The sequence below is a fragment of the Coregonus lavaretus genome (assembly GCF_964263955.1).
Source record: "Coregonus lavaretus genome assembly, chromosome: 24".
NCBI lineage: Eukaryota > Metazoa > Chordata > Actinopteri > Salmoniformes > Salmonidae > Coregonus > Coregonus lavaretus.
The window spans coordinates 26,296,220-26,312,771 of record NC_140011.1 but is presented as its reverse complement, the minus strand read 5'-3'; the positions used below and the strand labels follow the sequence as shown (position 1 = coordinate 26,312,771).

The following is a 16,552-nucleotide window of genomic DNA, read 5'->3' as shown; positions in this document are numbered from 1 at the left end:
AGTAGCTCTGGACAAGAGCGTCTGCTAAATGACTAAAATGTTAATGTCAAGAGACAACGAGGGTGGCAGGGTTCTGTGGAAGCATAAGATTGTGTCGTCAGGGACGTAGCAGAGGTGTCACCCATTGGATCCTAGCCAATAAACCTAGCTTCATATACTAAATGTACAGGTGAAATTCTGGTCCTCTGTAGCTCAGCTGGTAGAGCACGGCGCTTGTAATGCCAAGGTAGTGGGTTCGATCCCCGGGACCACACAAAAATGTATGCACGCATGACTGCAAGTCGCTTTGGATAAAAGCGTCTGCTAAATGGCATATTGTTATTATTATTAAACTTAGTTTGCATTTGCAATAGTTGTAATCAATAATTAAACTCCTTAAGATCTTAAGATGTTATTAATTACATTTTTACCCCCCCCCCCCCCCCTCACTCTTGGGTGAAACTTGTCTATTGACACCATAAATGCCATGTTTCTCAAGAGATAATGACAGTTAAAAGGAAAATAACCGGACATTATTTTATATGATGTGGGGAAACGATTAAATGTAACGTGAAAATATGGTGAGAAAAGAAACTTGGAAAAGCTTCGATGTAAGCCAAATGGGGGAAGGGACCCTGTGAGAAAAACCCAGGTCTAGCTATGTGCTTTGAAAAGAGACCAGAAAAATGCTAGCGCTCAGCATACATTAAGACAGAGAAAGAGAACAAATAGAAGAGTGAGAAAAAGAGCCTCTGTGTGAGTGTGTGTGCCCATACGTGTGTATGTGTGTGACCTATGTATCAGACAGAGACAGAGACAATTTTGATTTCCCCTTTTGCAGTCAGCAGCCCTGCTTGTTCCCTCCCTCCCTCATACTCACACCAAACATGCATCACTCGCTGCTCTGTGACATCAGCAGCAGGGGAGGGGCTTGCCTTATATGGATTTATTTGCACAATACCTCACTTCCTCAGCAGCTGCCATTGCTGTGCTGAGAGAGAGTGAAGGAGGGAGAAAAAGAGTTAGAGAGAGCGTTAGAGAGAGCGTTAGAGAGAGCCGCTGGGAAGGAGGCAGTTGCAGCACAGGGAAGTCTTGAGCAGCTGGAGGAAATATTTGTGAAGGGTTAGCTACTGGAGGAGGCTGCCTGCCTATGGCTCAGTCTGCTAACACTGTGGACCAGGATCTGGCCAGCAAGAGGCTGCACTCGAGGTAGGACCTGACCCGGGGGGATGGGAGAGGGTTAGTGTGTTGTGGATTCCTGGACGGTCGGCACAGCCTGTTCTTAGTGGGGGGAGGAGAGAGGAAAGACCGGGAAAGAGGAGAGGGAGCGGCTGGGCTGAGAGACACAAGGGCTACCGGCTCGCTGCCTGAGGAGGAGTTAGACAGGGGGAGCTAACCTAGCCACAGCTCCCTGTGAGTAGGCTACAACTCCAGCCAAAGCCCCAATCCCAAGCCTCATTCCTGGCCTCGGTCCTGGATATCTTCTTAGCCTGTCCTCTCCCAGACTGATCTTGCTTCTGCTGTGGGCTCCTAAGTGAATGTGCAGACTGGAAGGAGCTGGCTGGTTGGGATTGGGCTCACACACACACACACACACACACACACACACACACACACACACACACACACACACACACACACACACACACACACACACACAAAGGGTCAACTGAGCAAGCAGAGCACACAGCTGCTCAGTAAACTCTGTATCTGTGGTAGGTGGATTTGTATATGTAACAGTATGGCTGTCTAGGGGTGCAATAATCTTCCTCCGTCTTTGCATGCATGTCGAGACAGCTATGCCTTTCTCTGTTCCCTTTCCCTCTGCTCTCTCTACTGCTGACTGTACTATATCAATTGGTTCCACACAGCTTTGAGGTTAAACGTTATGGGCAGTTGAATTATAGACAGTACTGAAAGTATGACAGTGGAAAGAATGGTGTGTAGGTTTTATTGTAGATTTGAATGTCCTGAACTAATAAGGGTTACACAAAGTGTGTGGATCCCAAAATCCCCTCTAGGATGTTGGATTGATTAGCTTAACAAAAAGACACTGAGGACAAATCTGGATATACAGTATAAAGGATGACCACCAGACTTCATATTTGACCAGTTGGCCGTGTCAGGGATGGAATCTCTGACAATTATTATTATTATAATTTTTTTTTAGGGGGTAGATCAGCTTTTATATTGCAGATAGATTGTAACTTCCATCAATGTAATTGTCTGCATCACTTCCAATCCCCCATATGTTTTTTTTTTCTCGCATATATATACAGTGGGGGAAAAAGTATTTAGTCAGCCACCAATTGTGCAAGTTCTCCCACTTAAAAAGATGAGAGAGGCCTGTAATTTTCATCATAGGTACACGTCAACTATGACAGACAAATTGAGAGAAACAAAATCCAGAAAATCACATTGTAGGATTTTTAATGAATTTATTTGCAAATTATGGTGGAAAATAAGTATTTGGTCACCTACAAACAAGCAGATTTCTGGCTCTCACAGACCTGTAACTTCTTCTTTAAGAGGCTCCTCTGTCCTCCACTCGTTACCTGTATTAATGGCACCTGTTTGAACTTGTTATCAGTATAAAAGACACCTGTCCACAACCTCAAACAGTCACACTCCAAACTCCACTATGGCCAAGACCAAAGAGCTGTCAAAGGACACCAGAAACAAAATTGTAGACCTGCACCAGGCTGGGAAGACTGAATCTGCAATAGGTAAGCAGCTTGGTTTGAAGAAATCAACTGTGGGAGCAATTATTAGGAAATGGAAGACATACAAGACCACTGATAATCTCCCTCGATCTGGGGCTCCACGCAAGATCTCACCCCGTGGGGTCAAAATGATCACAAGAACGGTGAGCAAAAATCCCAGAACCACACGGGGGGACCTAGTGAATGACCTGCAGAGAGCTGGGACCAAAGTAACAAAGCCTACCATCAGTAACACACTACACCGCCAGGGACTCAAATCCTGCAGTGCTAGATGTGTCCCCCTGCTTAAGCCAGTACATGTCCAGGTCCATCTGAAGTTTGCTAGAGTGCATTTGGATGATCCAGAAGAGGATTGGGAGAATGTCATATGGTCAGATGAAACCAAAATAGAACTTTTTGGTAAAAACTCAACTCGTCGTGTTTGGAGGACAAAGAATGCTGAGTTGCATCCAAAGAACACCATACCTACTGTGAAGCATGGGGGTGGAAACATCATGCTTTGGGGCTGTTTTTCTGCAAAGGGCCCAGGACGACTGATCCGTGTAAAGGAAAGAATGAATGGGGCCATGTATCGTGAGATTTTGAGTGAAAACCTCCTTCCATCAGTAAGGGCATTGAAGATGAAACGTGGCTGGGTCTTTCAGCATGACAATGATCCCAAACACACCGCCCGGGCAACGAAGGAGTGGCTTCGTAAGAAGCATTTCAAGGTCCTGGAGTGGCCTAGCCAGTCTCCAGATCTCAACCCCATAGAAAATCTTTGGAGGGAGTTGAAAGTCTGTGTTGCCCAGCGACAGCCCCAAAACATCACTGCTCTAGAGGAGATCTGCATGGAGGAATGGGCCAAAATACCAGCAACAGTGTGTGAAAACCTTGTGAAGACTTACAGAAAACGTTTGACCTGTGTCATTGCCAACAAAGGGTATATAACAAAGTATTGAGAAACTTTTGTTATTGACCAAATACTTATTTTCCACCATAATTAGCAAATAAATTTGAAATATACTTCTCCCATGGGCTAAGAAACTCAAAAGGGGTGATGATATTAATTAACAGTAATTTCGATCCGAATGTGCAAATTGTCCAAACAGATACGCAAGGTAGATGGATTATTTTAAATATGTTATTGAACCATAGACAAATATGGCTCATTAACCTTTACGGACCAAATAATGATGATCCACACTTCTTTGAAAATATATATAATAACTTATCGACCTTGCAAGCAATTCAAGACTCTATTATTATGGTGGGAGATTATAATACCGTTTTAAATAGCTCAATGGACTGTAAAGGAAATCACACTACAAACAATCACCCTCATGCTCTTAAGGAAATCGTGAATGTCATGGACACATTAGAACTAGTAGATATATGGAGGCTTAAATATCCTGATCTAGTGAGATATACATGGCGGAGACTCAATCAAGCTAGTCGTCTTGACTACTTTCTTATGTCATTCTCGTTGGCACCAAAAGTTTAAAAAGTGTTGATAGGGGACAGAATGCGGTCGGACCATCATATAATTGGCATATACATTACTCTTACTGAATTTCCACGTGGGTGAGGATATTGGACATTTAAATCAAAGCCTATTGGATGATAACTTGTTTTTAACTAGGACAGAGGAATTTATAACAGATTTTTTCCCGACATAACATAGGTACAGCAAATCCCCTTATTGTATGGGACACAATTGCCATGCAATTCAGTACTCATCTCGAAAACAAAAGCAATTTAGGTCAAAGGAGTCCACACTAACAAAGGAAATAGAAGGTCTAACAGAACAGATAGATAGCAATAAGAACTGTAACATAGAGGCTCAGAATAAATTAGAGGAAAAACTAAAAGAAATTGAGAAACTTATTCAAGAAAGATCAAGTGTAATATATTATAAAAATAAAGCAAACTGGATGGAATATCTGGAAAAATGCACCAAATAATTTTTTAATCTTCAACATAGGAATGCTACCAAAAATAATTTATTGAAACTGGTTACAAATGACGAAGTCACCCATGATTCACCAAATTATATTTTGAAGGAGGAAACAAAGTACTTTAAGCATATGTTTTCGTTTGTCGCCTCCATCTCCTCTAACTGAAGCAAATTGTAGAGATTATTTTTCTATTGATAATGTAAAATTAACAGCCATACAGAAAGACTCATGTGAAGGTGAAATTACAGAGGAGGAACTTCTGGATGCAATTAAATACTTTAAGTCCGGGAAAACTCCAGGGTTGGATGGCATACCAGTCAAGGTATACCAAACCTTTTTTGATATACTCAGAGGACCGTTATTAGCATGTTTTAATCACTCCTATGTAAATGGTAGATTATCAGACACTCAAGAAGAAGGCCTGATTTCATTATTACTGAAACAGGATACAAGTGGAAAATATAAAGATCCAGTCCATTTAAAAAATTGTCGGCCCCTTACACTTCAGTGTTGTGATGCAAAAATTCTAGCAAAATGTATAGCGCATAGAATTAAAAAGGTATTGTCGGAAATTATTCATTCTAAATCAGACCGTTTTTTTACATGGGCGATACATTGGCGATAATATAAAGGCAAGTACTGGAAACAATAGAACACTATGAAAAATCTGGGAAGCCAGGCCTACTATTCATAGCAGACTTTGAAAAGGCATTTGATAAAGTACGACTGGGGTTTATATATACAGTGCTATGAAAAAGTATTTGCCCCCTTTCTAATTTTCTCTACTTTTGCATATTTGTGATACTGAATGTTATCAGATCTTCAACCAAAACCTAATATTAGATAAAGGGAACATAAGTTAACAAATAACACAACAATTACTGTGGAATGCAGAGTTTGGTTTTCGCCAGGCATTACTGGAACCATGTCGTCCAAAAAGTTATACTTATGAATCATCTGTCCATAGAACGTTCTTCCAAGAGTCTTGATGATCATCCAGGTGCTTTTTGGCAACTTGAGTCAACTTTTTGGACGAGATGGGTCCCATTATGCCTGGCGAAAACCAAACACTGCATTCCACAGTAAGAACATCATACCAAAGGTCAAGCATGGTGGTGTGATGGTTTGGGGATGCTTTGCTGCCTCAGGACCTGGACGACTTGCCTTAATTACATTTTACATTACATTTTAGTCATTTAGCAGACGCTCTTATCCAGAGCGACTTACAGGAGCAATTAGGGCACATCGACAGATTTTTTCACCTAGTCGGCTCGGGGATTAGAACCAGCAACCTTTCATTTACTGGCACAACGCTCTTACCCACTAAGCTACCTGCCGCCCAGAAGGAACCATGAATTCTGCTCTGTATCAGAGAATTCTACAGGAGAATGTCAGACCATCCGTCTGTGAGCTGAAGCTGAAGCGCAGCTGGTTCATGCAGCAAGACAATGATCCAAAACACACAATCAAGTCTACATGAAAATTGCTAAAAAGCAACAAATGTGATGTTTTGGAATGGCCTAGTCAAAGTCCAGACCTAATCCCAATTGAGATGTTGTGGCAGGACTTGAAACGAGCAGTTCATGCTTGAAAACCCACACGTCACTGAGTTAAAGCAGTTCTGCATGGAAGAGTGGGCCAAAATTCCTCCACAGCGACGTGAAAGACTGATCAACAACTACAGGAAGCATTTGGTTGGAGTCATTGCAGCTAAAGGTGGCACAACCAGTTATTGAGTGTAAGGGGGAAATTACTTTTTCACACAGGGGAATTGGGTGTTGCATAACTTTGTTTATGAAATAAATGAAATAAATATGTAATTGTGTTATTTGTTCACTTATGTTCCCTTTATCTAATATTAGGTTTTGGTTGAAGATCTGATAACATTCAGTATCACAAATATGAAAAAGTAGAGAAAATTAGAAAGGGGGCAAATACTTTTTCATAGCACTGTAAATGCCTGGAGCATTTCAATTTTGGACAATCTGTTATAAATTGGGTTAAAATCATGTATAGTAACCCTAGGTGTAAAACAGTAGATAATGGCTATTTCTCGGAAAGTTTTGAACTGTCAAGAGGAGTGAAACAAGGTTGTCCAATATCGGCATATCTATTTATTATTGCCATCGAGATGTTAGCTATTAAAATCAGATCCAACAATAATATCAAGGGATTAGAAATCCAGGTCTTAAAAACAAAGGTGTCATTGTACGCTGATGATTAATGTTTTCTTTTAAATCTACAACTTGAATCCCTCCACAGCCTCATAGAGGATCTAGATACATTTTCTAACCTCTCTGGATTACAATCAAATTATGATAAATGTACTATATTACGTATTGGATCACTAAAAAATACAATTTTTACATTACCATGTAGTTTACCAATAGAATGGTCTGATGGTGATGTGGATATACTCAGAATACATATCCCAAATGAAATAAATGATCTCACTCCCAAAAAAATTAATAGAAAGTTAGCAAAAATAGATAAGATCTTGCTACCATGGAAAGGTAAATATCTGTCAATTTGTGGAAAAATCACACTGATTAACTCTTTAGTATTATCCCAGTTTACCTATTTGCTTATGGTCTTGCCTACGCCTAGCGAACAGTTTTTTAAATTATATGGCAAGCCAGACAAAATAAAATAGGCCTATTTATATAATGAATATGAATTAGGAGGACAGAAATTATTAAATATTAAAGCATTAGACCTATCACTAAAAGCTTCAGTCATACAAAAATTATACTTAAATCCGAACTGGTTCTCTAGCAAACTAGTAAGATTTTTTCCTTTTATTCAGATTACAACCCCTCACTTTCAGGTATTTGAAAAGGAAATAATCTCCCAAATATCACTATTTCTAAAACAAGCCATAGAAAGTTGGTTGCAATTTCAATTTAATCCTCCAGAAATAACAGAACAAATATTGCAATAAATATTGTGGTTAAACTCAAATATACTAATTGATTAAAAAAACGTTATTTTTTGAGAAAATGTTTAAAAAAGGTATAATCTTCGTAAATGATATTATCGGTAGGAATGGTGGAGTTATGTAGCACATGCAGCTAACAAAAACATATGGAAATGTCTGCTCAAAATTACAACCAAATAATTGCAGCATTACCGCAAAAATGGAAGAGGAAAGTGGAAGGAGGAAAAAGGAAGGAACTTGTCTGTCGGCCTTGCATTAAAGAACATACAGTGGGGGGAAAAAGTATTTAGTCAACCACCAATTGTGCAAGTTCTCCCACTTAAAAAGATGAGAGAGGCCTATAATTTTCATCATAGGTACACGTCAACTATGACAGACAAAATGAGATATTTTCTCTCCAGAAAATCACATTGTAGGATTTTTAATGAATCTATTTGCAAATTATGGTGGAAAATAAGTATTTGGTCAATAACAAAAGTTTCTCAATACTTTGTTATATACTCTTTGTTGGCAATGACACAGGTCAAACGTTTTCTGTAAGTCTTCACAAGGTTTTCACACACTGTTGCTGGTATTTTGGCCCATTCCTCCATGCAGATCTCCTCTAGAGCAGTGATGTTTTGGGGCTGTCGCTGGGCAACACGGACTTTCAACTCCCTCCAAAGATTTTCTATGGGGTTGAGATCTGGAGACTGGCTAGGCCACTCCAGGACCTTGAAATGCTTCTTACGAAGCCACTCCTTCGTTGCCCGGGCGGTGTGTTTGGGATCATTGTCATGCTGAAAGACCCAGCCACGTTTCATCTTCAATGCCCTTGCTGATGGAAGGAGGTCTTCACTCAAAATCTCACGATACATGGCCCCATTCATTCTTTCCTTTACACGGATCAGTCGTCCTGGTCCCTTTGCAGAAAAACAGCCCCAAAGCATGATGTTTCCACCCCCATGCTTCACAGTAGGTATGGTGTTCTTTGGATGCAACTCAGCATTCTTTGTCCTCCAAGCACGACGAGTTGAGTTTTTACCAAAAAGTTATATTTTGGTTTCATCTGACCATATGACATTCTCCCAATCCTCTTCTGGATCATCAAAATGCACTCTAGCAAACTTCAGACGGGCCTGGATATGTACTGGCTTGAGCAGGGGGACACGTCCGGCACTGCAGGATTTGAGTCCCTTGTGGCGTAGTGTGTTACTGATGGTAGGCTTTGTTTCTTTTGATCCCAGCTCTCTGCAGGTCATTCACTAGGTCCCCCCGTGTGGTTCTGGGATTTTTGCTCACCGTTCTTGTGATCATTTTGACCCCACGGGGTGAGATCTTGCGTGGAGCCCCAGATCGAGGGAGATTATCAGTGGTCTTGTATGTCTTCCATTTCCTAATAATTGCTCCCACAGTTGATTTCTTCAAACCAAGCTGCTTACCTATTGCAGATTCAGTCTTCCCAGCCTGGTGCAGGTCTACAATTTTGTTTCTGGTGTCCTTTGACAGCTCTTTGGTCTTGGCCATAGTGGAGTTTGGAGTGTGACTGTTTGAGGTTGTGGACAGGTGTCTTTTATACTGATAACAAGTTCAAACAGGTGCCATTAATACAGGTAACGAGTGGAGGACAGAGGAGCCTCTTAAAGAAGAAGTTACAGGTCTTTGAGAGCCAGAAATCTTGCTTGTTTGTAGGTGACCAAATACTTATTTTCCACCATAATTTGCAAATAAATTCATTAAAAATCCTACAATGTGATTTTCTGGAAAAATATTTCTCAATTTGTCTGTCATAGTTGACGTGTACCTATGATGAAAATTACAGGCCTCTCTCATCTTTTTAAGTGGGAGAATTTGCACAATTGGTGGCTGACTTTTGCTAGCACAGACTGGAACATGTTCCGGGATTCTTCAGACAGCATTGAGGAGTACACCACATCAGTCACTGGCTTCATCAATAAGTGCATTGATGATGTCGTCCCCACAGTGACCGTACGTACATACCCCAACCAGAAGCCATGGATTACAGGAAACATCCGCACTGAGCTAAAGGGTAGAGCTGCCGCTTTCAAGGAACGGGACGCTGACCCGGACGCTTATAAGAAATCCCGCTATGACCTCCGACGAACCATCAAACAGGCAAAGAGTCAATACAGGACTAAGATTGAATCGTACTACACTGGCTCTGACGCTCGTCGGATGTGGCAGGGCTTGAAAACTATTACAGACTACAAAGGGAAGCACAGCCGCGAGCTGCCCAGTGACAAAAGCCTACCTGACGAGCTAAACCACTTCTATGCTCGCTTCGAGGCAAGCAACACTGAAGCATGCATGAGAGCACCAGCTGTTCCGGATGACAATGTGATCACGCTCTCCGTAGCCGATGTGAGTAAGACTTTTAAGCAGGTCAACATTCACAAGGCCGCAAGGCCAGACGGATTACCAGGACGTGTACTCCGAGCATGTGCTGACCAACTGGCAAGTGTCTTCACTGACATTTTCAACATGTCCCTGACTGAGTCTGTAATACCAACATGTTTCAAGCAGACCACCATAGTCCCCGTGCCCAAGGACTCTAAGATAACCTGCCTAAATGACTACCAACCCGTAGCACTGACGTCTGTAGCCATGAAGTGCTTTGAAAGGCTGGTCATGGCTCACATCAACAGCATTATCCCAGAAACCCTAGACCCACTCCAATTTGCATACCGCCCCAACAGATCCACAGATGATGCAATCTCTATTGCACTCCACACTGCCCTTTCCCACCTGGACAAGAGGAACACCTACGTGAGAATGCTATTCATTGACTACAGCTCAGCATTCAACACCATAGTGCCCTCTAAGCTCATCACTAAGCTAAGGATCCTGGGACTACACACCTCCCTCTGCAACTGGATCCTGGACTTCCTGACGGGCCGCCCCCAGGTGGTAAGGGTAGGTAACAACACATCTGCCACACTGATCCTCAACACGGGGGCCCCTCAGGGGTGCGTGCTCAGTCCCCTCCTGTACTCTCTGTTCACCCATGACTGCATGGCCAGGCACGACTCCAACACCATCATTAAGTTTGCCGACGACACAACAGTGGTAGGCCTGATCACCGACAACGATGAGACAGCCTATAGGGAGGAGGTCAGAGACCTGGCCGTGTGGTGCCAGGACAACAACCTCTCCCTCAACGTGACCAAGACAAAGGAGATGATTGTGGACTACAGGAAAAAAAAGAGGACTGAGCACGCCCCCATTCTCATCGACGGGGCTGTAGTGGAACAGGTTGAGAGCTTCAAGTTCCTTGGTGTCCACATCACCAACGAACTATCATGGTCCAAACACACCAAGACAGTCGTGAAGAGGGCACGACAAAGCCTATTCCCCTTCAGGAGACTGAAAAGATTTGGCATGGGTCCTCAGATCCTCAAAAAATTCTACAGCTGCACCATCGAGAGCATCCTGACTGGTTGCATCACCGCCTGGTATGGCAACTGCTTGGCCTCCGACCGCAAGGCACTACAGAGGGTAGTGCGTACGGCCCAGTACATCACTGGGGCCAAGCTTCCTGCCATCCAGGACCTCTATACCAGGCGGTGTCAGAGGAAGGCCCTCAAAATTGTCAAAGACTCCAGCCACCCTAGTCATAGACTGTTCTCTCTGCTACCGCACGGCAAGCGGTACCGGAGTGCCAAGTCTAGGTCCAAAAGACTTCTCAACAGCTTCTACCCCTAAGCCATAAGACTCCTGAACAGCTAATCATGGCTACCCGGACTATTTGCACTGCCCCCCCACCCCATCCTTTTTACGCTGCTGCTACTCTGTTAATTATTTATGCATAGTCACTTTAACTCTACCCACATGTACATATTACCTCAACTACCTCAACTAGCCGGTGCCCCCGCACATTGACTCTGCAACGGTACCCCCCTGTATATATAGCCTCCCTACTGTCACTTTATTTTACTTCTGCTCTTTTATTTTTACTTTTTTTGTTAAAAATAAATGCACTGTTGGTTAAGGGCTGTAAGTAAGCATTTCACTGTAATGTCTGCACCTGTTGTATTCGGCGCATGTGACCAATAAAATTTGATTTGATTTGACTAAATACTTTTTTTCCCCACTGTATGTTTGTAAATTTACCAATAGAAAATACCATAGTGATTGAGTGTCCATATAGCTATACCATGATATTTGCAATGTTACTAAATAACCCTCCAATTGTTCTCCACTAATTCCCCCGCTAAAACCCCTCCCCATCCCAAGTTGGGCCGTCATCCCAGTGATCAGCATACCACCCCTGTCCCCCCGGATCCCTATGCCGCCTAGGGGCCAGGACCCATCCATCGAAAACATCACATAGTTCCACCCACAAAACAGAAGCAGGTCAACCGCCAAAAGCATTTCCAATGCTCTCACCTCAATATATTTATATAGCTATTTAAAAAATATCTATTGAAATATCTTGCATGTCTTATTTTCCATCATTATCAATTAATGTGCGAAATAATGTCGGCATTCATGTGTAGGATTTTAACCTATAACCCGAATTGCCATTGTATTACATTACATTTTTAACATACAACTACCACTTCAGCAAACAACCACTGTGATCAACCCCCCCCCCCCCCCCCCACACACACACTCACACACTCAACCCTCCCCCCCCACAACCAGCCACCAAGATCAGATGCTCAATGGTTGATCCATCCCAGAGCCCAACTCAAGCTTTTAACCATTGCTTTATCCTTAAAAAAAAGCACATTTGGCAACGATTGGATGCTCGTATTTCTGTCCTCTTTGTCCGAAATGGTGTACACGTTCGAGTTGGATTTTATCGACAGCCTCAAGTGGAATCTGCAGCGCTGTAAGAAGGAAGTCCTTCACAATATTCTCAGTTACTTCTCCCTCTTTTTCCTGAATACCCGTAAGTACTAGATTTTCTCTCATTGATCTAGTTTGGATGTCTAGTAAGGCTTCTTTCAGAAGGTTGTTCTCCTTTTTAAGTTCCCTAACGTCCGTTTCCATCTTAGTGACTGTCACTATTAATTTTTTGGTTTCTTTCTCCATTATCGCTGCTTTTTCGTCACTCATTTCAAGACTAGCTTTCAACTCCTTTACATCCTTACTGACCAGCTCTAGTATGCCCAGTTTGTCATTTATCGACTTCAACAGGTTGCTTTCCACACTTACCAGACCCAGTGGTGAAAAGCATAAATCATCTGTATCAGTCGACGAGTCGCGTTTTCTCTTGGGGATTGGTTCTCCTCGTTTATCTTCCAACATGTTTGGGTGTTGCGTGTTGTTGTACTATTTGTCGATATATTTCTCTAGCATTATGATTTGTGTTATTATCCAGATTGAATTTTATTAACTGCGAATATATGAAATGCTAATATTTAGTCTAACTTACTGATTTTTAATATTATGTTTTTATCTTACATTTTAGTCATTTAGCAGACGCTCTTATCCAGAGCGACTTACAGTTAGTGAATACATATTTTTTTATACTGGACCCCATGGGAATTGAACCCACAACCCTGGCGTTGCAAACGCCATGCTCTATCAACTGAGCTACATCCCTGCCGGCCATTCCCTCCCCTACCCTGGACGATGCTGGGCCAATTGTGCGCCGCCCATGAGTCTCCCGGTCGCGGCCGGCTGCGACAGAGCCTGGATCTCTAGTGGCACAGTTAGCACTGCGATGCACTGCCTTAGACCACTGCGCCACTCAGCGGTACAAATCTTGAGGTGATTTGTACCGCTGTCTATTCAATACGCCATCTTGTCTACGCGCGCGCGCCTATCGGTCCTACATCCATGTTTGTCCCCCAAAACGTATTTGTTTGGTTTTGCACCTCATAGTCCACAAGCAGCACAACCCCCAGATATGACACACAGTGATTTATTGACTCACAACGGCCCTTTGAATCCAACCGTCCAACCACCAACCACCGTTCTAGAGTGATTCATGCACTGCATGTGTGTGTGTCAGTGGAGGCTCCTTGGAGGAGGAAGGGGAGGATCATCCTCCTCAGTGAATTTCATAAAAATAAAAATAGTGAAACATAATTTTTTAAATCCTTTTTAGATAAAACTACACTAAATATATTCACGTCACCAAATAATTGATTAAAACACACTGTTTTGCAATGAAGGTCTACAGTAGCCTCAACAGCACTCTGTAGGGTAGCACCATGATGTAGCCGGAGGACAGCTAGTTTCCGTCCTCCTCGGGGTACATTGACTTCAATACAAAACCTAGGAGGTTCATGGTTCTCACTCCCTTCCATAGAGTTACACAGTAATTATGACAACTTCCGGAGGACGTGCAGCATGAAATGACATGTTGTCCACCTAATCAAAGGCTCAGAGAATGAATCTAGTACTGAAAGCATAAGCTACAGCTAGCTAGCACAGCAGTGCATAAAATGTGGTGAATAATTGACTCAAAGAGAGAGAAAGACAATAGTGGAGCAGTTTTGAACAAATTAATTTCTTCAAAAATGAAGGAGAAGCAAGAAAGCGAGAGAGAGAGCTATATTTCCTTCCATTTTTTCTTCGCTTTGACTTACTTAGCCAGTAAATGCAGCTAGCTAGATTAGCCTACTCAAACACCCGGCTCAAACAGAGAGGGATGCTATGTTAGCTAGCTGGCTATGGCTATCCAACACTGGAACTCTTCCAAATCAAGGTAAACTTTTGGTTTTATTAGTTTATTGCCACAGGGGCTCACCGGTGTAACTGCTAAACTGCTTGCTGACTGTACACTGTACTGCATGATTGTAGCGGGTTTACTAACGCGTTAGTTCTATTAGCTATGTTGACTATGACGTTAGCTAATATGGTGACAACGATGTAGGCTGTGTGTACAGAGAGGTTAACGGTTATGATATGAAGGTTTGGCTTGGAAAGGTTTTTTCACCTGGTCACAGACATCTGATGTGTTGTGCACTGAATTCCTCAAGCGAAGGTAAAAGGTGAGAGGAGGCAAGCGAGTAGATGCGAGAAGGAATTACTACCAATGTTCACTCACATTTTTTTGCCACTGAGAAAATGTTAGGTCTGCTGAGCGCAAACTTGAATGTTGTGAAAATTCTGTGCAACTTCCAGTGCACGTTTACTGTGAACACTGAGTCTGTACCTGCTTTAAGTTACAGTTTTAACAGTGGCCAAGTAGGCTACTGTGGCTATTTGACCATACATAATGTAGGCCTACCAGGGTGGTCTACCATCAAAAACAATGGCGAAAATGCATTCCATAACATTTGAACATGGAGATAGCTGTTCTATCATTCAGCCTACAGTAGCAGCCAATGTGTTGTGTTCAATGTAGGCCTACATTCCATGAGACTTTTGAAAAAAACATACAGGGCTTGACATTAACCTGTTTATCCACTTGTCCTTCAGACAAGGAGGTGACTGAAAATGTTGTTGTGTTGTTTGATTTAAGAAACCACTTTACAAAATAAAATGCATTATTATTCCCATACCATTATTATAGAGAATCAGACAAATTATGCTACCCTCTGCCTATTGGCTACTTAGCTTATTCAAGCCTGTCTCAAAATACAACACTGCCCCTTTAAGACAAAAAAAAGCTATTTTGACTTGCTTTTCAAAGATTTGTGCTCTTGTAGGAAGCAATCGCTCCCCTATTTCTGATTACAAATGATCTATAACTGGGCTAATAACTCACTAACTTTAGGATATTAACAAAATGTGCACACGTGGTTACATGCAGCTTTGATATCAAAACAAGCGCATCTACTCACGACCACAGCTGGAAACACAGTCCAGTTCAAAGTAAATGGCACAGATCCATATGTGGCAGTGGTCTATTTGCATACAGTGGCTTGCGAAAGTATTCACCCCCCTTGGCATTTTTCCTATTTTGTTGCCTTACAACCTGGAATTAACATGGATTTTTTGGGGGTTTGTATCATTTGATTTACACAACATGCCTACCACTTTGAAGATGCAAAATATTTTTTATTGTGAAACACAAGAAATAAGACAAAAAAACAGAAACCTTGAGCGTGCATAACTATTCACCCACCCAAAGTCAATACTTTGTAGAGCCACATTTTGCAGCAATTACAGCTGCAAGTCTCTTGGGGTATGTCTCTATAAACCTGGCACATCTAGCCACTGGGATTTTTGTCCATTCTTCAAGGCAAAACTGCTCCAGCTCCTTCAAGTTGGATGGGTTTCGCTGGTGTACAGCAATCTTTAAGTCATACCACAGATTCTCAATTGTATTGAGGTCTGGGCTTTGACTAGGCCATTCCAAGACATTTAAATGTTTCCCCTTAAACCACTCGAGTGTTGCTTTAGCAGTATGCTTAGGGTCATTGTCCTGCTGGAAGGTGAACCTCCGTCCCAGTCTCAAATCTCTGGAAGACTGAAACAGGTTTTCCCTCAAGAATTTCCCTGTATTTAGCGCCATCCATCATTCCTTCAATTCTGACCAGTTTCCCAGTCCCTGCCGATGAAAAACATCCCCACAGCATGACGCTGCCACCACCATGCTTCACTGTGGGGATGGTGTTCTCGGGGTGATGAGAGGTGTTGGGTTTGCGCCAGACCTAGCGTTTTCCTTGATGGCCAGAAAGCTCCGTTTTAGTCTCATCTGACCAGAGTACCTTCTTCCATATGTTTGGGGAGTCTCCCACATGCCTTTTGGCGAACACCAAACGTGTTTGCTTATTTTTTTCTTTAAGCAATGGCTTTTTTTCTGGCCACTCTTCCATAAAGCCCAGCTCTGTGGAGTGTACGGCTTAAAAAGGGGTCCTATGGACAGATACTCCAATCTCCGCTGTGGAGCTTTGCAGCTCCTTCAGGGTTATCTTTGGTCTCTTTGTTGCCTCTCTGATTAATGCCCTCCTTGCCTGGTCCGTGAGTTTTGGTGGACGGCCCTCTCTTGGCAGGTTTGTTGTGGTGCCATATTCGTAATTTTTTTTAATAATGGATTTAATGGTGCTCCGTGGGATGTTCAAAGTTTCAGA

General features: G+C 42.4%; 1 protein-coding gene across 2 annotated transcripts in view; it reads left to right on the top strand.

Moving 5' to 3' along the window:
- The first annotated feature begins 980 nt into the window (after nt 1-980).
- Nucleotides 981-16,552, top strand: part of LOC311099767 (G-protein-signaling modulator 1-like) — a 79,226-nt gene continuing 63,654 nt past the window's right edge. For both annotated transcript variants that reach the window (XM_084140511.1, XM_084140510.1), the window contains exon 1: nt 981-1,188. In XM_084140511.1, coding sequence (XP_083996637.1) covers nt 1,130-1,188 — 59 coding nt within the window. In that variant the 5' untranslated portion in view covers nt 981-1,129. The remainder of the gene's footprint in view (nt 1,189-16,552) is intronic.